Below are 27,663 nucleotides of genomic sequence, written 5' to 3'. Positions count from 1 at the left end.
GTTGGCAGCGTGCTCCTTAGATCTCTTTCAGATAAGTAAGGAGCACTGATAGCAGAGTGTGAGAGACCCACAACTGAGCGCAGACATTGCAAGGCATTAAGTGCTACTTTTAATGGGGGAATGAAACACGTCAATCACTGAGAGCCTTTTAGATACGGTGTAATTTTGACTGCCCGCGCTCTCTCTCACGTACGTCATCATCGCACTCTTAACATTGGATTCGCGAGGAAACCTCGCATTTTTCACCCCTTCGTTCTTTGAAAAGGTGGAGTGGGAACTTGGGGAAAGTGGGAATTTTGGTTACTCAATCCGCGGCTGTTTGTGGGACGTTGCTGTGCGCAATTGGCTGCCGCGTTTCGCCCAAGAAATATACTTTCAGTCACCTCTCTGCCTTCCCTCACCCCTACACCACCCCTCCCCCAATGCCCGGGCCCTGACACCTGACTGTTCAGCGCTTTGGGACGTCCTCCCGACGTGAAAGGCGCTCTATAAATGTAATTTTTTGTTGTTGTTGTTCACTTTACAGTATATTCTGCGATGCGCTTTCAGACATCTTGAAGACGTGATAAGGCGCTATATCAAATGCAGTGATTATTATTAACTATTGTGTGAAGCTCTCTAGTTTTTTTTTCTGATTTCCCTTCAGTGTCATTTTTTTTCCCCTGCGTAATCTATGACATTTTCCAGAGCTCGTGTCTGCCTCACAACTCTTGACAGCAAACGGAGCTGACGTCCTCAAGGTCAGTTCGGATAAAGAAAGCTCCTCTACCCCAACTCTAATCTATTTGATCTCATGATGATCAAGTGTCAGTCTGGCACCGAGTCAGAAAGTTACGGACTCAAACCCACATCGCGTCTTTGAACTCACAAGCCGGGCTGGGAACTCAGGCGCTGTGCTGGGGGGATCACTGGATTTTCGGAGGTGATGTCCTTTGGCTGAGCCGTTAAACTGAAGTCCCGTTTGTGCTATTTTAAGTGCTCGCTAAAAAGGCACGATCAGAAAAGGGAAGGGAGTCACTTCCTCGCCATCCTGGCTGACAATTCCCCCAGTTAAAATCCACTCTATGGCCGTTTGTGTGACATTGCTGTGTGCAAACTGGCTGCCACGTTCACTGTATTAAAAAAAAACACACAGCAGTGTGCAGTGCAGTGCAGAAGAAAATTAACTTCCTGTTGGGACTAACTCTTAACTCATTATTATCGCAATAATACAAAAAAAATCCTCGCCCTTGATGTGGCGCCTTATCACGTCTTTGAGACGCCCCAAAGCGCTTCGCAGAATACCCCGTGTGTTTCGCGAGCCAATTGCGCCCGGCAGTGTCCAGAAACGGCCGCGGATTCACGTGGCCGAATCATTAGGGTTATTTTTTCATTGCGAATCAATATTGTAGCTGGGTGGGGTGGCCCACAAAGAGTTAAACGGCCATCGCTTTTCCCGATCAGTGTCGGGCCAAGCCGGCAGCTAGTCAGATCAGACTGCAGTGTTTATTTAGTGGTACTGAGCTCAATCATGCGCCGTAAATGATATTCCCAGAATTTCTCTGCTCGCGACTTAAAAACATTTGTGTTCAGAGTTCCAGGAAATGTGTGTAAATAGTGGGGGGGGGGGGTTTTCCCCTAAATTGGGGGGAAAAAAAATCCATCGGCTGGGTAACGTCTGAAAAATAATAAACGGTTGCAGTCAGGTAATCTTATACGTGACGTAAAGAAAATATGCCCGGCTCCAGCAATCTGCAGAAGGCTAACTATCTGTTGACATAAATCCATATCAATTTGAAATAATATCCCCCGGACTGGAGTGCCCGTTTACATTCACATTCACGCTGTTATCCCTCCTTTGCTTCTTCGGGGCTGAGACCATTTGCTTGGGAATCAGGGGAATGAAATCGGTTGCTCACTTCACGGCTGTTTGCGGGGCATTTGACCGTGCGCAGAGAATGGCTGCCGCCTTTGCCGAGAAAACGCATTCACTGCACTTCACAGCAAGTCCTGTGTAGAGCTTTGAGGCTTCCTCCTATGCCAGACGCGAGGATTATTAGTATTAATAGTAATAAAGCATGCTTCAAAGCGACGGAACTCAATAAGGAGTTGAGCAATTTCTCACAGCGAGTGGCACTTTACAGTACAGTGTTGGGGCAGGTCCGATGCCGTGCTGACAGCCCAAACCCTACACGTAATCCATGCATTTGATGTAGCGCCTTATCACGTCGTTGAAACGTCTCAAAAGCGCTTCACAGAATGCAATGGAACGTGAAATGGAACGTACATTTTGTGGGCGAAAGGCGGCAGCCAATTGCGGACAGCAGTGTCCCACAAACCGTTGTGGATTTAGTGAACCAGATTATTATTGTTATTATTTGTTAAGTCGTTATTCCCCTCCCCCACCAGAGAGCAATCCGCCAATCGACTAACAACCGGGTTCCTGCGAGGTAAACAGAGGTGCGCGGAGTAAGGAAACTTGCCCAAGGTTTTGCCCGGGAATCAAACCCGGGTCCTTTCGCTTGCGGATTGAGTGCTCTAACCGCTGCCCTATCCTAGTGCAAAGGACATGTTGAACGTGCGATCAGCAGGAAGTGGCTAAGAAGGGCAGGGAAGAAAAATGCACGGAGGAGAGAGAGAGAGAGAGAGGGAGGGAGAGAGAGAGAGAGAGAGAGAGTGCTGGCTGCTTGCGTACAATTGCACGCAGGAGCATGGTATAAGAGCAACAGTGGGGGGGGGGGGGGTGAGGATCTGCTGATTACTAGCACTGTGGAACGAGCAATATTACAGGAGAAAGATACAGGGTGTGTGGCGGGGTGGGGGGGGGGTGGAAATTGAGGCTGGGAAGCTCTCTGTTAGCACAGCCAGGAGGACCGGGCAGTGAAAGGGTTAAGAAATGCGCCACGTGTAAAGTGTGTGTGTGTTTGGGGTGGGGGGGGGGTGTAGGGGAGGGGAGGGGAGCGGGGGGATGGTGGTGGTGGTGGGTGGAGGCGGGGGGGGGGTGAAGATAAAAGATATATTTTTTTAAAAAAAGGAAAGAAACAACTAATTTATTGCAGGAGAAACAATAGTCTCTCTCTCTCTCTCTCTCTCTCTCTCTCCGTCAGCGTACAGCGAGGGTTAAGAGCCAGAAGCCGGGAGGAGGGGGGTGGGGGGGGGGGGGGAAAGCTACGCGGCTGAACCAAGCAGTCCGCTGCATCGATTACGCTCCCGGACCGCAGTGCGTGAACCTTTTCTCCCGCAGTGATAGTTCTGCTCAGCGTTTGGCGTCGGGGGGGGGTGTAGGGTGGAGCGAATGGGTGGTTGTGGGGCGGGGGGGGTTGGGGGGTGCGGGGGGGTTGCTACGGGCTCTCCCGTTATACACGCAAGGGCAGATAAAAAACTGACACCCAGCGGCGAGCTGCCCGCCCCCTTTCGCCTATCTTGAGCAGGAGCAGGTTTCGTTGATTACTCTGGTCCTATTGTTCCATTTTTTTTCCCCCCAAGTCCCTTAAGTTCAAGTTCATCCTGCAATTACATCATGTCTGGTTTCCCAGGGCAACCAGACAGCTCTCGACGTGACTTTTCTCTACCAGCGCACAGCACAGCACAGCACACACTCTCTCGCGCTCTCTCTCTCTCTCTCTCTCTCTCTCAGTTGCGCTTTTCGAGCAACAGCCGTGTTATGTAAGACCCGCACCTATTTATTTGCCCTGTAAGCTTAGCTCACTCCCTCTCCCCCGCCCCCCGCTCCCCCCCCCCACCCCCACACACACACCCACCCTCCACCGCCCCCTTCTCCCCTCCCCAGCGCCTCCGTAAACCAGAATGCAGCAAAAGACCCACGAGCTGAATTTCAGCCACGAATTACGCCGTTCGCTTTCGCGCCGCCGGGATGTTCCTTCGGGAGCACGCTACAATCATCACGACACTCCCCGTCCCCCCCCCCCCCCACCACCCCACACCGCACCGCACCTGCCGTAGCGCCTTACCACCCCCCCCGTCGAGACGTCTCAAAGCGCTCGGCCCCCACACGCGCCGTAAAGTGGAGCGGCTGTGCGTTTTGTGGGCGAAACGCGGGCGGTCCGTTGCGCAGTGGCGGTGTCCCGCCAACAGGCCGCGGACCGAGTGTACAAATCATTTATTTTCCCACGTGTACACGTCTACGATAGATTTGCAAAGCGCGAGAGAGCCAGAGGGAACCTGGCTTCGTAAGAGATACCTTCTGCCTATTATTATTCCAGGTTAAAATCTAGGGTCCCTGAGTGCGTCATCGGCACTCTTCCGAACGCAAGGATTATTACACGGGAAAAGTGCTGCAAGGGTACAGGTTTCAGTAAACTCGTCACTCCAAGGGAAAAGGGGCTCAGTGACCAGTTATCCCGATTAGCGAGTCGGCCACATGTATAAACACGTAAATAAATGTGGCCGGGATATTGACAGGGTTATGACTTATGTGGTCGTGACAAGTTTTTGGAGCTATCGGCAGTATCTGGAACCTATTAGAAACTGCCTGTGAAGCTGGAACCGCTTGTGAATATCATTGGCAGTGTGTGTGTGTGTGTGTGATAGGTGACGTGACATTTGCCTACAAAACACACGGTCGCTACTCTACGATACATCCCGTGAAGCGCTTTGTGACGTCCTCCTGCCGTGAAAGGCGCCGCATCAGATGCAAGGGTCGTTTGATCATTGGTTGCTGATTCCTGAGACATCAGGAAAGGGCTGCGTGAAAGCTGTCATGTTACCGAGTGTACCACTCCCGTTGGTTTAAAAAAGGCTCATTTTCACTGATGCGCCTGACCCCTTCCTCTCTATCTGTCTTTAAATCCTACCTTAAAGCAGACCTTTATGTCTTATGTCTTTCACTTATGTCTAGTCCTTTCTGCTGTGGTTTCCTCTCACTCACATCTCTGACATTTATCAGGGTCTGAGAAACACTGCGCAGACTCGTGCTCATTCCTTGTCCCTCCGACATCCTGTCTCTGTCTCACTCTCTTTGAATTGAAAACAACTCTCACCTTTCCCAAAGTATATCGATGGCGCTCGCGTCGCCCATTGGGACGGTGGTTGAGCTCGGATATGAGAACACTGATCGGCTTGGCCTCGCTTTTATTTAAATAGGTACAGCCCCTACCCAAACACCGTGACCACTTAAGTTCCCTTTAATACCACAGCGACATCTCTGCACTAAAATATACAGCTTTGAACCGAGGGACAGAAATCCCACTCTTTTCTGCCCTTTGTCCATCTCAAAGCTTTGCCTCCAGTGCATTGCAGAACATCGCTCACACAGTAATACACAGTCACTACGCTTTACAGTAAATCATGTGAAATATTTTGACACCTTCCTCCCTCCCTCTTTCTTACTTTCTTTCCACCTCTATTTTGACAGCAATACTGTACGTAGGTATATTAGATAGCAATTCCAGACCTCAGTAAATATATGTATGACAATAGTAACACAGTGAGTTCAAACAGTACTGTCCCTGGGAATACCATCAGACTATGTTTACATTGATGTAAATTTACGTGACATTTTAGAGCGTTCAGCATTTGGCAAACTCAGAAGTTGTTTCGCCCACAAAATACAGTCAATGCACTTCACTGCGGATCCTGTGAAGCGCTTTCAGTCGCAACTTCGGAGCGGGTTTTCTGTGGTTCTTAAAATCCCTCCAGAGGGCACCAGTTAGGCTGGTGTTGGTGAAATGGTGCCAAAATGCCCAGCTGCGGAGATGGTACAAAATGCCAGGCTGGCAGTGTTTGTGGGTACGTCCCGTTGTGGCCAGGGGAAGAGGTAGGGCTATCTTGTTTATTCAAAGAGCTTTTAAGCATCACAGTTCTTGGAAACAAACCAAACCTAAAGCATCCCAGTCGGACTTATTAATTATGATAATAATAATCCCTGCTTTTGATATAGCGCCTCATCACGTCTTCGAGACGTCTCAAAACGCTTCACAGGCTATGTGAAGTATGGTGACTGTGCACTTTGTGGGCAAAACACGGTGGCCAATGTGGGGGGTGGTGGGGTGGAGGGGGGGGGGGGTGGAGAGAAGGCACTGGGAGCTCAATCCGCATCTGTTAACAGCAACGCTTGTCAAATCCGCCCTGCGTTAAAACGTTGTAGCTCGCGAGACTCTGACGTCTCTCTCTCTCTGTCACTTGCCTCATCTAACTTTCCCGGCGCTGAGGCCTGTGAGCTACAGTGCGAGGGGGTGGGGGGGGGGGCTATATAAATGCAAGTTGTCATTGTCGTTGGCGCTACTGGGGTTGAGGTTGGGGTGGGGAGTGGGGGTGCTTCTCATTTACGTGCAGGGGTCTGACCCACACCATGCTCCAGGCCATGCATAAAATATGAGTGCCTCATAAAAAATAACTGAGCCCCTGTCTGAGACTCGGTGAGAAAGAGCGAGAGAGAGAGAGAGGGCTCGGCAGAGTACAGTGCAGTGCAGATGGCAAGTCAGGTGCTGGGATCAGATTGCTGTCGAGCCCAGCTGATACCTTCCTGCCTGTGGCTCAATTCCCGACGGGCTCGTAAAACGCACTAAACCGATCGACGCGGCAGATCCCACTTAACTTCTTTTGGTCCTCCCCACCCACACGCCCACACACACACACACACACACACACACCCGCCCGCCCACCCCCCCACACAGACAGGTCGTCAATCAGATAAAACTTCCAATAGATATTAATACTAATAAGCCTTGGGTTTGACCTAGCGCCTTATCGCGTCGTTGAGACGTCTCAAAGCGCTTCGCGGGAAGCACCGTAAAGCGGATTGGCCGCGGACGTTTGCGGGCGAATAACTTCGACTTGATTTTGTTTGGGCCTCTGTCGTTCACGGTTGGAAGGCATCCTCTCGGTGTGAAAGGCACTGTATCGAAACGCGAGGGTTTATTAGCGTTGCTGCCTGCGCCTCTGCCTTTGATTTCGCTGCTAAAGGAACACAATGCGATGGATGCCTCTCATTCCACCAGGAATCCATTAGCAGCGAGATTTGTCTTTCCTGATCAGCCTCTCCTTATATCTCTCTCTCTCTATTTATATATATATATCAGGCGCTCGCTGGCTTGGAACCTCTACAGCTGGGAGTGTCTTGGCAGCAGCTTTAAGGACCACCGTCAATGTTTCTCTGTGTTGCGAGGACACTCTGGCAGCTGTTGAAAGATGATTGTTATCGCGTTATTTTTCTCCTCTCTCCCCCCCCCCCACCCCCCCCCCTCTTGCTGTCTTGCCACAGTCTAGCCGTTGACCTGACCTCGAACTGACTAGCACCCACTCCCCAGGAGTCAGACCTCTGGGTTTATCCTGCAGCGAACAGGGTACCTATCACCCACAAACCCACCGATGATTTCCATTTCCATCGCACAACAGCGTCCCCTCACGCAGAGTAGCGACTCGAGAGCGCTCGACAGTGACGCAGAGCTAGGGGGTGGGTGACCCGTGGACACGGTCAAAGAGGAAGGTTTTCAAACGTGACCTGAAGATGGGAAGGGGAGGGGGCAAGGCGGAGGGATTGACAGACACTGACTTTCCGTGAGTGCTATCCCGACACTATCCTAATGTCGTTCGTCATCATCTGGGAGCAGAGGTGCTGTGGCGTTACTCCCTCCAAAACAAAAACCAATAATAAATTAGTCATTTTCAATCTACGACTGTTTGTGGGACGCTGCTGTGCCCAATTGGCTGCCGCGTTCGCCCACAAATATACAGTCAATTCACTTTACAGTCTATTCCGTGAAGCGCTTTGGGAGGTCTAGAAGACGTGAAAAGCGCTATATCAAATGCAAGGATTATTATTATTATTATTATAAAAGAGAATGTGGCTCGCTGGAGCTCAAAGTTCCCAGAGGCAGGGTTTGAACCCACACCCTTCTAACCAGGAGGCGAGAGTGCAACCGACTGAGTCAGGCTGCCAACGTGGCAGTGTGGTAGAGATGGCATTGGGCATGAACAGAACGACCCTGCCTCCCAATCCCAGATGGCTCTGGCTTGTGTCCCGGGTAAAATGCATTACTTGTGTTTTTTTCTGTACAGTTCCAGTGAGGTTTCTCTGGCATCTGGTCTGTGTGACAGAAGGCAGCGAGGGAAGGAAGCTGCCATCTCACCCCATGGAAGTACGTCTGCTCCCTCGGCCTCACGGCAACTTCCTCACTCACTCACGGGAAAGGTTCGGCAGTTCTGAGGCTGTTAAGAGTGACCGAGAACGGCATCCGAATGAATTGGGATGGATCCACCGTGCAACACAGCCTTCCTGGGCGATTGGACAGAGAGCATTTATTTTTAACTGATGGGAAAATTATTGCCTAATTACGTGTTAAAGCATCAAATCTATTTCCAAAAGCGAATGCTGTGAGTCAAACTTTTCCTTTATACGTAATAGTAATCCTTGCATTTGATATAGCACCTGATCATGTCTTTGAGACATCTCAAAGCGCTTCACAGATTATACTGTAAAGTGAATCGACTGTATATTTTGTGGGCGAAACACGGCAGCCAACAGCAGCGTCCCACAGACAGTCGTGCTTATGTTAATATAATATCACTGCGCTAGGAGCTTATATTCATGGAGTTAAACAGAGTGAGACACAGAAACAGGACATTAATTTGGCCGAACTAGTCCGTGCCGGTGTTTACACTCCACACCGCCTTTCAGCTTCCAGTCGAGTCCTCTCGATTTGCAACTGTCTTTTATTCAAATAAAAAAATCTATATGTTCCACAGGTAAACCGTCCAGATATTGAAAATGGCAAACCACAAAATAACGATTTGGCTTTTCCCGACTCGAGAGATTTCTACTTTAATTCTCCTGTTTCAGAAGATACCAATAGGTCAATGTCAGCAGCAATTAGAATGAAATAAGTCAAACCTCACATGATGTTTCATTACAGCTGCAAAGCAGAAGGTCTGCAAACTCTCATGGTTTTAGGCTTAAGAGCAAAATGGTCTTAATATTTATGGTGGTGGGGAATTTGGGGAAACAGCCTTAAATTCTACTTTGTTGTCAATAATAATCCTTGCATTTATATACTTATTTATATACCACGTCATTGCAATGTCTCAAAGCGCTTCGCAGGATTTACTGTAAAGTGTAGTGACTGTGTATTTTGTGGGTGGGAGATCCTCCTTTCTCTTTTTGAGTTAGTACAGTGGGATCTTTGACGTCCACCGGAGCAGACAGAAGTGTCGTCCTTCGGATGAGATGCTAAACAGGGGTCCCTGTTTAACGTCTCATTCGAAGCACACGGCCCTGGAGAGTGTCAGCCTGGACTGCGATCTCAAAGTCCTAACGTGGGGCTTGAACTCACAACCCTCTGCCTCAGAGGCAGGAGTGTGTTTGCCAAAAATCTTAAAGGTCTAAGTGCTCAACGATCCTCACGACGACCTTGAACTGAAATCGTTGCAAGAATACCTTCTTAAAAAATTGCGACCTAAGATAACGGCGGTCGCTGTCCTTTAGCTCTTAAGCATTGAGGTTGAATCGAGACGAAGCTCCGTGATCGGAATGTACATCTAAACATTTCCGTTCAGGGAATGAGTTTGTATCTGCCGTAAAATGCAGGGGAATCTTCGCTCAGCTTCTGTTGTCTGCAAACTTAAAGGCGCATGACTTAAAAGTCCTGACACAATAGCTTCGCTGGTCACCAGAGTGAAAGACATCAGGCGACTGTTTTTTGCGCTGTTTGCAACCAATGTCTAGACTTTATGGTAATTTAATTAAAATTAAAAATACAAGTGAAATCAAATATACCACAACAGGAACTTGTGACTCCAAATGGCTCGGCTTTTGTAGGGTAGCAAAAAAGGCTCCGTGTGAGCCGAACAATTGTGTTAAGCAGACGTGTTCACAAAGTGTCCTTTTCACACAGCACAATGCAGATTCTGCTCTACTAAATAAAACAGCCCACATTCAGACGGAGATGATAATAATAATAATAATAATGATCCTTTAATACTCCTTGCATTCGATATAGCGCCTTGCATGTCAAGAGGATGTCTCAAAACGCCTCACGTGATACATACAATAATAATCCTTGAATTTGACATAGCGTCTTATCAATCAAAAAAGATTATTTTAGTGATTATTACCCCCGGAAAAGCGATCCGCCAATCGCCAATAGGATAAGCTGTAAAGTTTATTGACTGTGTATTTTGTAGTGATGAGATACACATCTATGACATTCACAGAGGAAGCGGGCGTTAGGATTTGTGTGTTATTCCCTGACTTTTGCTGCTTCTCCAAAGCCACACCTTGCCATGCTTTCAATTAGAAGCACTTCAATCTTCTTGCTATTGATTGGGAAGCTCTGCACTGATATTGATCAGAGGCTGATCGATATTTTGCAACCCGGCTCTGCTCAACCTATGGGTGGGAAAGGGGGGAGATACTGTCAGTCCAACTTGGAAAGGACGCTCCCACTCTTGGCGTGTTGTCAAGCCGTGAATCACATAAACTCAAGAGAAATCGGAAATCCATTCTCTTCCTTCTGCTTTCTCTTCTCAAAGCCCAATGCACACTCAAAAGGTCCCCACAAAGCCTTGGCTCTTGCCACCCCTGTGCCTAATACTCTCGGGTATCAGCTACGCAGGGCTCGTCCCTCCGAGGAACGACGACAACAACAACAAGAAATTACATTTGTATAGCGCCTTTCATGTCGGGAGGACGTCCCAAAGCTCTGGAATGAGTGCTGGAATGAGGGAAAATATCCCAAGTACAGGTTGCATACCCATGTGGGAGTCTTGTTAGTCTGGTTTGGATACACTTAAGATGGGTCTATAGGTGAATCAGACACCAGGCTGACCAACAAAAAAAAAGCCCACAGTTTAGCCAAAGCGTTTTCTTTTCCAGCTTCCACAGTTCTTATGAAAATAGAAACATTTCCTTTCAGGGGTAGATTTTACTGCATTAAATATGGAAAAAAACAAAGGCTGCTATTATCGTCGAAGACAGACAGACTTGAAAAGCAAAACGATGAGATATAATTTAGCATCCGCCAGTAATAATGGGCCACTCATTTCCACCCTCATTTATTAGCAAACGCAATAATATTTTTGCAAAGCAGCATTCGGAGCCTAATGTTCTGAGCTCGCGAAAGGCATGCCAACTGTTATTCTAACCAGTCTTTGAAGACTTCAGCCAAGAAAGTGTTCTCAGTGCAACGTAATGAAAACAAGCAGTGCTGGGGCTCTAATCAGGTAGCTAAGTGCACAGCCGTTCAAGACAACAGCTCAGACACACAATGACATGGTGCCTCTCTTTTGACCGTTCTACATTAGTATTCTGCAATACAGTGGCCCGAGCTTGACTGTCCTTTCATGAAAGCAGTCGTTTGGGTACTTTGACTGGCCGAGAGGCACATCTTGTGGCATCGGAGTGGCACGTAATTAATCGACCTCTCTCGCACATGTCGGCTCTTGCAAAAAAAGTAAACAGTTGAGAAATCAGAAAGAATTCAGCCAGAAGCACCGCGCACTGCTGCGCTCCAAGATAAACATGAAAGCAATCTCCAAAGTCCTTCTTCGATCGCTGGGAGAATAACTCCCCCACTGCATTTTCTTCCTACAAACAACTTGTCACCGTCTTTTCCTTTTCCCACGGCAACTGGCGGGGGTGGGGGTGGGGGTGGGGAACGTTCTCAAACCCGGATTGGCATCCGTGCGGAGAGAGAAAGGGCTGACTTTAATATAATGGGCACTGCGACAAGACGGTCAACAATGATAGCGGAAACGTACAATACCTGTGGCTGATATAGGCTGCCAGGATCTCTTGGTCCTATTCCCACAAAGGGACGGTTGGCTGCAGCAGTGCCTGGTGTTGTGTACGCTGAAAGGAAACAGCCGTGTTAGCAGATAGTCTCAGAATATTGTCTTCGTGTGCATCGCTAGAAGCTCCTGCCTATATTACGTAATATATAATAATAATAATCCTCGCATTTGATACAGTGCCTTATCCCGTCATTGAGACTTCTCGAAGCTCTTCGCATATATTGTACAGTGGATTGACCGTGTATTTTGTGGCAGCCAATTGTGCGCAGCGGTGTCCCACGAACAGTCGTGGACTCAGTGACCAAATTTATTTTATTCTTTTGGAGGGATTAATACCCCCGGAAATCGATCTGCCATCGACTAACAGCCGGGTTCCTATTTACTGCTACGTAAACAGAGGCGTGCAGAGTAAGGAAACTTGCCGAAGGTTTCACCCTACCCGCTCGGGAATCGCACCCGGGTCCTAAGGTACCATTCACCAACCCATGTTAAAAAGGGGCCCAAAGCCAGAGCGGTTTTCAAATTCCTTCGGAAACCTGTGCACTTGCTGATTTTCGTAAAACATTCAGATGCTTTACGCGTTTGATGCTCTGCCCTAAACGGTCTGCCGGGTTATTGGGGAGAAATTCCGTCCGAGCCTCAATCTGTTCCACTTTCTTAGCTTTCCGGAGGGTGCAGAATTCGGCAAGCTGTCGAAATTGAGTCGCGGCTTTGAAGCCGTTTTTCTGTTAGTTTTCAAGAGGCTGAATAGAGCCAATCTTGACCCGGGTGGAATTCTGCAGCCTCCCGTGCCTTACAAAATGTAACCTTTGCTGAAAAGTGCAATCAAAAGGATTAGTTGACTAAGGATAAACAAATGAATAATGCTGGCGTTTGATACAGCGCCTTTCACATCGGGAGACACATCTCAAAGTGCTCCAGAGTATTTTACTGTGAAGTGCAGTGACTGTGTATTTAGTCTCTTATGCATAAAACAACAACAACTTCCATTTATACAGCGCCTTCTGCTTGGGGCAATGTCTCGGAGCGCTAAAACACAGGCAAGTTTGAAGTAAATGGGTCTGGATGACTTGACGACTTCTACATTGGATGAGGTAGGCAGAGGTTACCAATGAAGGGTTTTACAACTCGTTTCATGAATCAGTGGTAACGTCTTAATCAAAGACATTTCACTGGAGCTTTTGCGCTCGGCTGGCTTCCTGAGTTAATGGTTTGCTGTATGTCCAGGACGTGTACTCTGATCCCCATTTGGGGAAGGAATGCGGACTTTCATATTCTCTGAAATCTCCCAGATCAGGTATGGGTCACAGGAGCTGAGCTCTTTCTGCACGTCCCTGACTGTGCATAACAGTCCCCCAGCCGCTTCCTTCGTCTCTTTTTTTGATCATGACCGTCCTCTCTTCGACCGCGCGCCGACGGTCACTTCCTCTCTCACCCCGCCCGGCTCGGTGTCAGGCTCCGCCACTCTTAAGCGCTCCGAGATGCTCGTGAAGGGCGCTGTACAAATACAAGTTGTTGTTGAACAGCTCCCTCCACTCCATCGCCTGACAATCTAATGCTGTGCTGCCTTCGGTTCCAATGCTGGGCAAAAGGCCTCTTCTTACATGGGTCCTTTTGTTTGAAGAAGGATGAAATATTATGAGTAACAGTATCTACCGGACGGAGCCAGCCGATAAGAATGAAAGAGGAAATAACCCTGATATAAAGAGATCTGGTTTATGTGACTATTACCAGCTTACAAGCTCCTTATCCCAACGTGAGGCTCGAACCCACAACCTTCTGACTCAGAGGCGGGAGCCCCACCAACTGAGCCAGGCTGATGCCTGATTTTACACGCATGAGTTTGCACGGGTATACGTTTCATATGTTTGAGTCGCCTTTGCTAACAAATCAGTATTTAAGTGACAGGCTCAAAATGGTTCCGGACTGCGGACTGCTGAGGGGAGGATGATGTGATCAGATTCTGATAGGCTGATGTCATTTGGCGATTTAATAATTGATGTTTGAGATTTGATTGTCGCTGCTGGAAACAAAATGAGGCATCTGGCAAGACAGCACACATCAGTAGCATAGGACGCAAGTCTCCCTTGAATAGTGGGAAGCATTGTTGAAAACAGGACCCACTTAGAGAGGGGGGGGGGGGGGTGGGGGGAAGAAAATGAGTGTTGTTCCCTTGGCTATGTCTATGTCTCTGGTCATAGACAACAGCTGTTTGCCTGGCACCTTTGAGAAGGCAGGACCGAGAGAAAGAGAGGGAGAGCGATGCTCACAATGACTGCAGCGAGACTCAGACCTTAGTCCAATGCGTGTGAGAGGGCTGTCAAGGTTGGCACTTGGCACTTAAACCAAAAGCTCATTGGATCAAGTTCAAGTTGTCCAGCAAATTTCTGCCTTCGCAACGGAGAAATCAGCTGAGCTTTCAACTTATAACACGCTTACACATAATCCCTTCAAAAAAAAATATACTGTAATAATTTGGTGACTCAAAATTGGAGCTATCGCATTTCACCCACAAAATACACAGTCAATTCGCTTTACAGTATCTTCTGTGAAGCGCTTTGAGACAACTCAACGACGTGTTAAGGCGCTATATCAAATGCAAGGATTATTATTATTACTTCACTGTAGTGCAAATGAAGGAGACCCGATGACCAAGAAGTCAGCCATTTTCTTTTCTTTTTAGCATAACAAGAGCTCCAGTGGATCCCTAAAATTGAGAACTTTGTGCTTTTTTATTGCTTATTCACGTTGCTGCGTGTAATCTCCCCGGCATCATTTCCCAGCATCACCGTCTCCGCCCTGTAATACATCCTTCCACTCCAGCAGCTTTTAAACTATATTCCCCACGAGTAACTATTTCGCGGTTCCAGATCGGTTTCACATATGGTGAAGGAACCTGGAATCTAAATCCAGCTTCAGAGTCGAATATCAAGAACCGGTCTTGCGATAGTTTTTTTTTTCGTCCACATGGGATCAAATAAAAAGCACAGAACTCAAATCACAACTACAATATTACAAATAGCACAAATTTAGCAGCTAAAGCAACAGAACCCGACGTGAAAGGTTTTCCATTGCACTCGTGTCTTCAGTCAGTCTTTCCAAACACGCCTTTAAGCTTGTTGGGTTAACAAGGAGCCCGGTGGAAAGATTCCCTACTCCCAGTAACGTTGCCCACTTAATAATAATAATAATCCTTGCATTTGATATAGCACCTCAACACGTCTTTGAGATGGCTCTTATAAGCAAATTAGATAGATTTATTTCAGGAGATATCTGGGGATACAGGATATAGTTTGGACCATGACATGTGCATGTGATTGCCAGGATGGTGGAAGGGGAAATGGATGGACCCTGGTCTTCTTTCAGAGCGGAGGGTAAGAAGCCCTGACCATCATCCCGTGGCATATTAGTTGGATTACTCGCCTCGCAAGCGAGAGGATCCAGGGTCGATTCCCGGGTGGGGCGAAACCTTAGGCAAGTTTCCAAACTCCACACCCTTCTGATTACCTAGTAAGTAGGAACCCGGTTGTTAGTCGATTGGGGGATCACTTTCCGGGGTGGGGGGGAGTGGTGGGGGTTATAATCCCTTCAAAAAATAATAGTAAGAATTCTGTCACTCAATCCACGACAATTTGGGGGACACTGAGAAGTGCTATAGCCACTGCAAATGATTATTATTAATGGTAGTACCCATTTCTATGATGTCTACCCATTTGGTGACGTGGCCGGTGAAGGTAACGATACCCTTAAAAGCAGAAAATGCACTTTGTAATTTTCAAATCCTGTGGCCCCTATAATTCCACGACGACGTTTCTCCAGTTTCCTTTAGGAAAATTCCAGTAGTAATAATAATAATATGATGTTTAAAAAAGAAAAGGCTTACTGGGTGATGTTGGCGATGAAGTTGCTCCACCCTCTGTGGTGGTGCTGGTTGTTTTGGTGTCCGGTGGCATTGCCAACGTCACTGATCTGCCCATGGAGGGGGGAGGAGGTGGCGCCAACATCTGTGTAGAAATGTAGTGGCCCGGCACTTTGCTTACCACTTGACCACTGCCGTTCAGCTGTAAGAGGAGACAGTAGCTTTAATGATTATAATCAAAGGGCTTGGCAGAATGCACTGTGGAACGTTAACCAAAGCAGCCTGAGCATTGCTATGAGCTGAGGCTGGGGCTGGGTAATTGCATGACTGGTGTTCACACGGGGCATCAAACCTCATTTGGATCACTCTGGGCTGAATATATCTGAGGCAGTTCAATTGTTCTCTCCCTGTACTGCAGCGGGAGATTGGTGTTTACATGCAATAGGATCACGACTTAGATTAGCTGCTGACACGTGAAAACGCGCAGGACAGCTGCACCTACTAAGGATGTCTTTATAGTCTGGGCTGTAGCATAATGGGCTTGGGAGGGTGTGTGCACACAGCAGATCCCGTGTGACCGTCTTAACAAGAGGGAACGATGGAAAACAGCCCCTGTGAAGGGTGAGGAGAGAGGCGAGGAGAGAGGCAGGGAGGGAGGGTGGGAGGGACAGAAGCCAAAGAGCCAAACAGCCACGTGCCATTTCTGTTTCAATGGGATTTTTGCAATGCAAAATTGCCAGCACCAGAAGTGTTTTGCTGACCAAACAGAAAATAACGAGGTTTGCGGTCGCCTGTTTGTTCCCCTTTGACAGATGTGAAACCCATTAACAATGCAGATGTTTGTGACATTAAGATCGCTCCGTTCATCTTAATGGCATCGATCGTTCAAAACATCTACAAGTAGGTCAACCCCAGTCAGGGGGAGGAACGGCCTTGTTTATTGTCACTGACTTTAACAAAGGGCCACACGCTAAATAAGGTGGTGTTTTGGGTGATTCCCCGATACCAGCGCTTGTTCTCCTCACGCTAGGTCTGCTAAACAGGCGCAAGGTAGAACGAGTGAACATGTCTCGAGACATTATTTACTTCGATCAGAGGGTAAACGCGACGGAGAGAATCATGAGGCGTGTGTTGTGATGTTTAGCACTGGTGCTAATTATCACAGACCGCATTTCTCCCCTTCATGATCCCCCACCACCACCTCCTGGTTTGCTCTCATGGAGTTAACATTGAGCCATTCTGCCTAATGTTGTTGATACTTCCAGCTATTACTGCATGACTGAGAGTGTGATATCCAACAAACTACAGCAGGACCTCTCCACTCACGGCCCTTTGTGGGACGTTGCTGTGCACAAATTGGCTGCCGCGATCGCAGCTCTGAAGATGCTTCTCCTCACGACGCACATACACACGTCCCTGAACGATCAGCCCTGTCTCAAAGCCAGCCTGGTACCCTGCACGGCTGTTAATTTCTTTCAGTCGTCATTAAGGTGTCAAGCCTAGCCCTGGCTCAGTCGATTAGCAATCGCCCTCAGAGTCAGAGCGTTGTGGGTTCAAGCTCCCCCCCCCCCCCGCCCCCACCCACACAGGGACTTTGAGCTCACAGTCTAGGCTGACACTCCAGTGCAATGCTTGGAGGAGATTTGCATTGTTGAAGGCGATGTCCTTTGGATGAGACACTAAACCTAGGCAAGGTGGACATTAAAAATTCAGAGGGAGCTAATTGAAAAGAGAAGGGAGTTTCTCCTGATGTCCTAGCCATTGATCCTGCCATATAATGGTCACTCGCTTCATGACTGTTTGTTGGGGACAAATCAGCTGTCGTGTATGTCTACAAATACATTGTCACTGCATTTGACAGTGACTACCTGTGATGCGCTCTGAGACATTTTGACTTTATAGGCACAATATTAAATGGAAGGATTTTATTATTATTTGTCTCAAGAGCAATATTGTGCTTGTGGCACAATTGCAAGCCAGCTGCTCAAACAGTAAAGCACTGGGTGTAAACGAACCCGCTTCACAGTTCCATTGAATTGCTTTACCCAAGCTCCTTTCCATGCTTTACAATAGGCGGACAGGGAATTAGCCGAACATCTGATGAATAAATATCTTATAAAAGTTTATGGGCAGAGAACGGGGAAATGGGGATGGATCCGACACAAGCTATATCGAGCTCTGGTCAGGGCTCAAGAGTACTGCACACAGTTCTGTGACATTAGGGCCTTAGAAGAAGACCAGAGAAGACCAACAAGGTTGATCCTCAGTGTTTCAGGAATGAGCTATGGACAACCATTCGACATCCTGGGGTTCTCCAGTCTTGAGGGAAGACCTCACAGTGATATAAAATTTTAAATGGGATTGAAAAGCAAACCCAGAACAACAACAACTTGCACTTATATAGAGCCCTCCATGCAGGATAGCGTCTCAGAGCGCTTAACAATGGCGGAGACTGACTCCAAGCGGGTGGGGTGGGGGTGAAAAAGGTTTTAAGGCGGGACTTGAAAAAGGGGAGACAGGGGGCAAGGCGGAGGGATTGAAGGAAAGTGTTCCAAAGTTTGGGGGCGTAGTGGCTGAAAGCGCGACCTCCAATGGCGGAACGGAGGGTGCGAGGGACGCGCAGCAGGCCGGTTGCCAGTCGAGCGGAGGCGCCGGGTGGTGGACTGGGGAGTGAGGAGCTCGGAGAGGTAGGGAGTTGCCAGGGTGCGAAGCGATTTGGACACGAGTGTGAGGATGCACCAAGCCAGCAGAGCAAGAGAACATGGCTTTAGAGCTGAGAAGAGGGCAATTTCAGGATTGACGCCAGGAAGTTTTTCTTGACCCAGGGAGCGATTAACGACTGAACCAGGTGGCCAGGAAGGGCGGTTGAGGCCAGGACACTGGGATTCATTTAAAAACACAGCGTAATGCTGTGATGGGAGGAGGGCAGGGTGGGTGTCCTGGAGGGATGAGAGCAGTGAGCGGAAGAGCCTTCTGCATCAAACCCATCTTATGAGTAGATAGTGGAGAGCCGGCAAAAAAAAACACACAGCCACTATAGGCCGGAGAGACTCATTCTGTGCCAACAGCTCTATGGTTCTTCTGTCATAAAGAGGTATTGTAACCTAGTCAAAAGGAGTCTTTTCGTTTCCAGTAAATCGCTTTCTTCCTGGCGAGCGATGTTATCGCAGCCGTCGGGTAGGTTTAATGGAAGTGACGGTAAAGGGGAAACAGTACCGAGGGGGGGGGGGGGGGGGGGGGGGGTGCGGGTAGGGGGGGGGTGTCAAACGGGCAATGCAAGTCTCACGCCAGGGCTGGACCTTAGCGGTCACAAGTAGAAGTAGCAGTTGGGAGTGGAACATTTAACCTCCGTATATCATCTCATGATCGAACATTCCACCACCGTCAATGCCTCCGCTGATGTCTGGAAACCCTCCCCACCCTTCCACCTCATCCCAATGGTTGAGTCCGCTGGACGTCCGCCACTTGGCCACAGTCGAGCGCCAGTTCCCAAGTGACCGGTTGCCAACCTAATGGTTCCAAAGTGACCAGTTGCCAAGTTTACTGGCTCCCCAATTAGCGGTTGCCAAGTTACTGGTTGTCAAGGTACCGGCTGCCAAGATGCGGGTTGCCAAGTGACCGGTTGCCAAGTTACCAGCTTAATTCAACTTTCAACGTTGGGGTGTCTGCCCCCCCACCCCCCACCCCACGCACCCCCACCACACAGCCCCCCCCCCCTCCAACTCCACTCCGCATCAAAGCCCCTGAAAAGTTGGGTCAAGCAAAATCCGGTTCCGCTTGGAACCAATTTATTGAGGTTAGTGTCACCGTAATGACGGATTCTGTTAGTTTACCCTCTGTGGCTCTCTCTCACTCTTCTTGAAGATGAAGGGAAACCACATTTGCTCATTTGCTAACCTTTTTGGAGCCTCCCCCAGTTTTCATTAATGCTTTCTCCCCCCCACCCCCCCCCCCTCCCCACCAATCCTCACCCCTCCACCTCGCCTTCAAAGTATTTCTAGGTGGATGTGTGAGAGGAATGTCAGCACAGAAGGAGTCTCTGAAACAGTAGTGAGAGGTATTGAAGTTCAATGCTCAGTGGGGTGAGTGAGAATTCCACAGCTCAGGAATGTGACCATTAATTTGAGGGGGAGAGCGAAGGTAAACTGGAATGTGCAGTTAATTAGCACCCCGTGCTCCAGGACAGGGTTCGAAAGTCAACCCGTGGCCTAGGTAACGTGCTGCTATACACTATGATGGTAATAATAATAATAATAATAATAATCCTTGCATCTGACATAGCGCCTTTCCGCACCTGTGGCCTCATTCTCACTCACTGAATGAACTCTGGTGTCACACCTTTGCCGTTCATTAGCTGAGATTCACTGTGTGTGCGTAGCCTTAAAATGACTAACCTTAGGTAACATCACGGGGAGATATAATTGAAGCTACTCATTGGGATCAAAACTGCAGTATTCCTAAACACAACCCTTTATTTCTTTAAGACATGGTGTTTTGAACCCCCCCCCACTCCCAAAACTCCATCTTAATGATGGTCGCTGCTTGAAAAAGCCTTGAACCATCCCTTGCCAGGACTTTGGCGTGAATCATTTTATTTTATCCTGGTAAATGATCATAATGTTTCCTATCTAGACAACACTCGTTAGGTTGGGATGATATCTCAAAGCGCTTTGCAGGATTTATTGTAATGTGTAGTGACTGTATTTTGTAGGTAATTTGCCAATTTGAGCACAGTCACGTCCCACAAACAGCCTTGAAGTGAATGACAATTTTTTACATGAGGAAATCTACTTCGCTTCAACTTGAAATGTAAATCCCGTAGCGTACACAAGGGAAACTGGGCATGAGATAAACTCATTCACATCAAAAAATTCTTGCGTGGAAAAGAATCGGGTCAAAAATATTCTATATATATATTCTCTTTGCATCTCAAAGAGTCCCATGGCTTGAATTTAGTTGTCAACGTAAGTCCTGGCAAACTATTTTTCTCAATGGTCTCAAGAATGTTATACACACACACATATAGATATATATGTGTGTGTATATATATATATATATATATAAATAAAGGCTTCTGTGTGCGGTCACTGCTCACATTACATTACTGAGCAGGTTCCAATTTTTTTTCTGCAGAACATCAAAGGAGGGAACGGACATCTTGGGAACAAAGGGTGTTTGGAGACTGGGGAGTTGTATGTTGGAAACATACAGGGAGGCAGGAAGATGAGAGCTGTGACATTCACAGGGATCCAGAGCTGAACCATTAAAGAGCTGCCAATGCCTGTCACAAAGTAGAAGGGAGGTGAGCAACGGGAGAGGAGAGGGCTCTGAGCGCTTGCTTTCATCCTCTGGCTCCTGTGACTTCTACGCGTTGTAGAGTCAGTGTTTGTCGAATCTGACAGTCGTGTTAAAAGGCCGTCCGTCGGACAGAGTATAACTGAACACGAAGCGAAAATAGTCTTGTCAAATACTGCGCAAAACACTCAAGGGTGGAAAATGTAAAGGCTCGCAACTTCCACAAACGTCCATCATTCTTGTAGCAGAATTTAAGGATCGTAATTAGGAGCAACGTAGGGAAATAGCAGGATGAGATTTAAACAACCGTACAACTGCCTGCACAACGCAGCCTCGCCCTCGGAAACTCAGCATGGAGCTTCCACACGGAAACAGGTTCCAAATCGTAAACGGGAATGGGAGCAACGCTGCTTGCCATTGACCAGGGTCGGACAGGACACCAGTGGATACCCGCGGAAGAGAACACTTTTCATTCTTGACTTCCACCGCACAACAGGCAGAGTGTCACGTCTACACTACAGCCCCAGTACTCAAGCTCTGCCTCAATACAATACCATACAAATTTACATTGAATACAGCACCTTTCACGGCGGGAGGACAGTCCCCAAGTGCATAACAGAACTCGAGCTGGAGGTGGGAGCCAAACAGGGATGCGTGGGGAGTGGGGGAGGAAGACTGAAGGCAACAGTCAAAGAGGGTGAGGGTGGGAGGGAGAGCGAGTCGGTGGGAATCTGGGATGGAGTTCCAGGGAGTGAGGGCAAAAAAAAAAACAGTCTGGAAACCCGCCTGTCAACGGCGGGGCACATAGGTCAGGTCAACCCCGGTTCAAAACAGTTCACGACTTAAAACTTACACGAACTTATTTATTTTTCTTCATCAAAAGAAAAAAAAAGGCACCGATTATAAACAGACACATTTTAACTGAGGTTTTTTTGCACAGCAGTTCCTAATTGAATTAGAATGATAAAGCCACTTTACGTCGGAAGATTGAAAATATAATTATACAATTTACCACTGTCAAACCCGAGGTGTTTTTTTTTCAATATATATATATTAAAAAAAATCTATAAGCGGAGCATCGAGGGTAGCAATTACGTGGAGAATAATTCAGTAAACGAAGGAGCGTTGACTGCGAATGCACAAATGATAATAAGCCACCGCTGTGTGTGTATGCCTCAGTGAGTAAGATACACCTCTAGGGGAATCTCTGTACAAAATGGAGCTTGAACGTTGAAAGTCAGTGAAACAACAAAAAAAAAGGCTGTTTAATTACTGCACACAAAACGCTCACTGCTGCACCGCACAAAGCAATTTAGTGCTATTTGTTCCAATTATCGGGACGCTCAAAAGAGCATTTGGTAAAGCTTCATAGAGTTTTAACACCATCTTCCTGCAGTGGTTTAATGTCACAACAAGTCTAGTTAATCTGTTAGGATGGGAGCTTCGCAATAAAACTTGTCGCCATTAATAATTCCTGCGAGACCGAATCGTGGGTCGAAACAGTGGTTTTTTTTTAAAAAAAACTCGGGTTAATAGAGAGCACATTTTAATATAATTGTGTTCGCCGCTTATCTACGTACTGGGAGCATCGAAACAGTTCCTGTTTTTTTAATATACTTATATGTGTGTTATGTACGTGAAAAAAAAATGCTGCTGCCAAGCACTGCTGTAAGTAAATAAAGGCACAGAAAGCACTTTGACTATAGGGTTCATAAGTGTGGTGTCACCTTCACGTGAGGATAAGATTCCCCAGGGCCTGGGGGGTAGAACAACTGATATAAGGTGTCTCGCTCCGCAGGAAGCATGCGTCCTCTCATCTGAGCGCGAAGTGGTACTGTCAGTGAAGCCATGGTGATGTCTGTAGCTCGGTCGCCCTCCCTCCCAGGCTGTGCGGAGGCAAAGGGCCCGTGGTGGGGAGAAGAAAAATGGGGATAAATTGGGAAAATAAGTAAATACACACCGACCATTTTTTTTTCTTCTTACAAGACAATCCTGAACTAAAACTAAAACAACGACTAACTTTGCACACTACAGGTTAACGGCCGAAACTTCTTTTTATCTCTCTCTTCTCTCTCTCTCTCTCTCTCTTGCGCTCTCTCACTCTCTCTTGCGCACTCTCACTCTCTCTTTCTCTCGCTCTCTCGCTCGCCCGCGCTAACTAGCAATCCTTGCATTTTGATAACAAGAGTAACTTGATTTAAATGAAAACAAATCTTATCATTCTGCTAGCAAAAAAAAAAGCACATTTCTATTGCAAGATGTCTAACTATAGTCTGCGGACTAAAGGGCAATCGATTGCAAGACAGAATGCAAATACCTAACTGCACTGACCAAGTAAAATTAATGGAACCTAAATTAAGCCTGGCTTAAATCCGTTTGCTATACAATCAAATGTAATTACTGTATATGTTTAAACAAGGTCACATGCATAACCTGGGCAAAAAAATGTTTATATACTTTCAGCCTTAATTACTACACAATTCAGAGAGCCAAGGGAGGAGACAATTGGCGGTGATTTTCCCATAAAAATCATGCATTTTTAATTAATTTGGGTTCAGCGTCACTGAATAACGAACAGAGAAAGCAAAGAGGAAAGAACACAGCAACTAAACCGAGATCGATCTGGGCACAAGAACACAGGCTCTGTAAAGATTCGAGCAACATGCTGTTTGAATTTGCTCCTGTTCATTATCCTTGTGTGGGGGGGGGGGGGTGTGGGGGGGTGGGGGGGGGAGAGGACTTCACACGGTCTAGGCTGATGCTCCAGTGCAGAGCTGGGGGGGACCTCTGCATTGTCAGTGCCGCTTTCCCTACGGATGTGAGATGTTAAACTGAGTTCCCATCTCTGCCGGTTCAGGTGAACGTTAAAGATCCTGTGGCACTATTCGAAATGAGAAGGGAGTTGGGATAGCAGGTTTGACCACATTCTCCCACCCGCACCCCCCCCCAATTCCGCCCCCACCCCCACCACTTGTGGTAAGTCCTGCCAGCTTCCAGGTCCTGCTCTTTAGTGTTAAACTTGACTATAGTCACCGCCACAGACTAGTTGGGCCGAATAACCTGTTTCCGTTCCGTGTGAAATAAAGACCAGATAAAATTGTAGGTCCATTTCACGGCTATTTCCGGGGGATTCAGTTTTGTGCAAATTGGCTGCCACGTTCGCCTACAAAATACACGGTCACTACACTGCAGTATATCCTGTGAAGTGCTTTGGGATGCCTCTTACGGGGTGATTAGACGCTGTATTAAATGCGAGGATTATTATTGCATTATTATTATTATGTAACGTGATGTGACCTGGACTTCAATGCAGCCTCTCCTTCTGTGTTGCATGATAATAGGACCAACCTCAGGGTGGGATGGGATGGGGAGAGGAGGAGAGGTGGGTGGGAGGTGAAGCAAACCCTCCCTGAGCTCGCAGCTGAAGGAACCACAAAGAGCTGACTCGACAAAACAGACGGAGCTGGGGGAGGGGTTGGGGGATTGGGATAAGGGGGTGAGGGGGTGGGAAAGAACTGGCTCACTCAGATGATTCTCAAATCATGAGATACACTTCCCTTTTCTCAATCACGTTTTTTTAGATGAACAGTTTTATAATGAACAATCTATTTGCATGGGGCGGGGCAGTGGTGGTGGGTGGTTGGGGGGGGGTGGGGGGCAGGGGGTGGAGGAAGCATTGCAGTCAGATTTGGAGACAAGAGAAGAGACTGTTATATTAATGTCATTTCCCCCCTCCCTAACCCATCCCTCCTTACCCCCTTCGCCATTAATGTTCTGCACCCTGAGACCCAAGTAACGGTACAGAAATTGAGGTGAACACAGGAGACTTTCGTTGGTGTAAAATTGTTGGACGTCAACCCCAATTTTCCTGACGTGCTTATTAAATAGCAAGGAGGCCGTCTTCGGTATGGCAGAGGCAAAATAATTTGCTGTCAGCAGTCTGTCTTATGAAATTCTTCGATACCGACAGTAAATAGTACACATAAGCTCGGGATTAGTTTAATGCATTTCTGGACCAAATGGAGAGGTGGAATAATAACAATGCTCTGACTTTCCCATCCAAGAGATTGTTCTTAATTCTGCTTCCCCCGCCCCACCCTCTATCCCCTATCCCCCGCCATCATCCACCCAATAATCCACTCCTCTATCAACAGGCGAGCTTTCCGCCTTTCTGCCCCTCGCTCTCTGGAACTCCATCCCCGAATCCCTCTGCCTACCTGCCTGCCTGCCTCCCACCCCCCCTCCGAACCCTCCCCCCCCTCTCTCGCAACCCTCAAAGCCCGCCTTAAGATCTATCTTTACGACTGCGCTTTCGGTCATCTTCCCCCACACTTCTCACCCCACTCGCAGTTCAGGCTTCCAGGCAAATGTGCCAATGCTTCTGATCTGTGCTTTAAAAGGAAGTCAATTCACTTGACAGTATATTCTGTGAGAAACACTTTAAGATGTGATAAGGCGCTATATCAAATGCAAGTATTATTATTATTACTACTACTTGAAAAATGACCAAACTTGGACTTGCAGCCCACCAGCTGGGTCATCCATCATTCCTAGCGTCAAGTCCATTTTGTATTTTACTGTAGAGTGTCATGACTACATTCCTACGTTTCGCCCACTAAATACACAGTCAATTCATTTTACAGTATATTCTGTGAAGCCCTTTGAGATGTTTCAACAACATATATCGCTGTATCAAATGCGAGGAGTATTATTGTTATTTGCATTTGCTAGAAGGTCCATGAAACACTAGCACATTGCTCAGTACCCACTGAGGCTGACGTTCCAGTGCGGAGCTGGGACTATGTCAAACTCTCTCCCCCAGAGCCACAAACCATACTGCTCCTGTGATGTGCTTCTGTTGCCCACTGTTCTCTCTAAAGAATGATTCAATCAGAAACTATATCACTGACAGAAGAAAATAAAGAAGGAAACAAGAACAGGCTGTACAAGCCCACTCCATCGAACACCGCCTCAGACCAGTCCTTCACCCTTCCTCTCTGTTCTACCCTCACATACCAAGTCAAATCACCCGCTAGCAACAACATTATCTGTGCCTTTCGTTCTGAAGGCTTCATTGGTAAATGAGTCTCAGGGTATTGGCCTCAACCACTGGCAGGCTGCCGTGTTTCGCCCAACAAAATATATAGTCACTCCACTTTACAGTGTATTCTGTGGAGTGCTTTGAGACGTCTCAAAGGCGTGATAAGGCGCTATATCGAATGCAAGGATTATTATTATTATTATATCATCGCTCTCATTCTCTGCTGGAAAGCTGAGATTTCAAATCAACAACTTGGCGCGAGTCACTCATTCCTACTGCGTTATTCTCTGCTCATAATTCAAGCAACTTAGATTAACGCCGAAGGATGGACTTGAGAGCGAGAGACCTGAAACTTCACCTCTTCGGCAAAGCAAATGAGTAGAATTCTTTCTCCCATTAAAGAGGAAGGGTGTGAGGGAGGGGGGGGGGGTGGGGGGAGAGAGGGTGGCAAGGGACTATTGTTCTAGAATCATAGAAAGTTACAGCGCTGAAGGAGGATATTCAGTCCATCGAATCTGCACCGGCTCTCAGAGCAAGCTGTCCGTTGAATCCCACTGCCCTGCCCTATGCCCACATCCCTTCGAGCCTGTATCCTTCAAACACCTCTCTACTTCCCTCTTGAGACCCTCTTGAAACTCTGCCTCTATCACTGTATTTGGCAGGGCTTCCCACACCCCAACAACCCCGCATGGGAAGACGTTTACTTCTACCTGAGAACTGGTGTGTGTGTGTGTGTATGTTTGTGTAAAAAGAATCGATCAATTAATCTTTACAGAGAAACTCTTTTGACGACAGTGGAACGAACGTGCTGAGGAGTCAATTCCACCTCCCCAACTCCCAATCACAAATATGCTACGTAGAACATCTCCCAGCACGAATCCCCTAACTGACCCCCCACCCCCCGGGCTTCTTTCTTTCACGTCACCGAATAAGGCCTCGGTTTTTTTTTTCCTCGGTTGAACACGGTAGAGAAGGAAGTGCAAGCTTACCGGGCCTGGTTGCTGACTGGATGGATCGCAGGCGAGTGAGACCAGGTCCTTGAGCGGGTCCTGGGGGTTGAGATGCGGAGAGAAGCGGATTGTCGTGTGCGGGAAGTAGGTTGAAGCGGTCTGCGGGAGGATGGAGGTCGTTGGGAAATGCAGCGAGGAGGAGGCGTGGGGACTTCTCGACGTGAGACCTGGCGACGCACACCATCGGAGAGACAAAAAGTGTTTTTTTTTTCTTTGTTTGTTTAAGTCTTTCAACAAGAAATACACCGTCACCACCCTTCACAGTAGTATTAATCCTCGCCTGTTAACGGGGACACTGCTGAGAGCAACTGGCTGCCGCTTTTTGCCCACAAAACGTACAGTCACTACACTTTACAGTTTATTCCGCGAAGCGCTTTGGGACGCTCAACAATCTGATAAGGCGCTGTATCAAATACAAGGATTATGATAACCACAGCTTGCTTCACATAAGATAATGTCTTGGAACGTTTTACGTTGACTCAGGTAATGCAGTTTTCATACTTGCAAATGAGAGGATAAAATTGCAGCATTTCTTAATACATTTGATGTGATGCTAATAATACACAAAAATATTAATTATTAAAACTATTATTAATGATAAAGAAAACATAGTTCCGAAATCATCGGTGCAAATTGTTAATAAGACTGTTAATAAGTCTTGACAACATAGCCAGCGAAGAAAATATCAACCTCCTGCAAACGTTCAGACCAACTAAGAAACGTAACATCCA

General features: G+C 47.5%; 1 protein-coding gene across 5 annotated transcripts in view; it reads right to left on the bottom strand.

Moving 5' to 3' along the window:
• The window catches only part of nfic (nuclear factor I/C), a 143,863-nt gene that overhangs the window by 6,832 nt on the left and 109,368 nt on the right, over positions 1 to 27,663 (bottom strand). For 3 of the 5 annotated variants that reach the window (XM_042342768.1, XM_042342772.1, XM_042342771.1), the window contains 4 exons: positions 26,912 to 27,099; positions 22,609 to 22,767; positions 15,611 to 15,788; positions 11,695 to 11,785 (listed from right to left, as the gene is read on the bottom strand). In XM_042342768.1, coding sequence (XP_042198702.1) covers positions 11,695 to 11,785; positions 15,611 to 15,788; positions 22,609 to 22,767; positions 26,912 to 27,099 — 616 coding nt within the window. The remainder of the gene's footprint in view (positions 1 to 11,694; positions 11,786 to 15,610; positions 15,789 to 22,608; positions 22,768 to 26,911; positions 27,100 to 27,663) is intronic. The other 2 variants (XM_042342770.1, XM_042342773.1) reach the window with 2 other exon arrangements.

This window comes from Callorhinchus milii, unplaced genomic scaffold (genome assembly GCF_018977255.1).
Source record: "Callorhinchus milii isolate IMCB2004 unplaced genomic scaffold, IMCB_Cmil_1.0 Scaffold21, whole genome shotgun sequence".
Taxonomy (NCBI): domain Eukaryota; kingdom Metazoa; phylum Chordata; class Chondrichthyes; order Chimaeriformes; family Callorhinchidae; genus Callorhinchus; species Callorhinchus milii.
The sequence above is the reverse complement of the archived record's forward strand: the minus strand, read 5'-3'. Positions and strand labels throughout refer to the sequence as shown.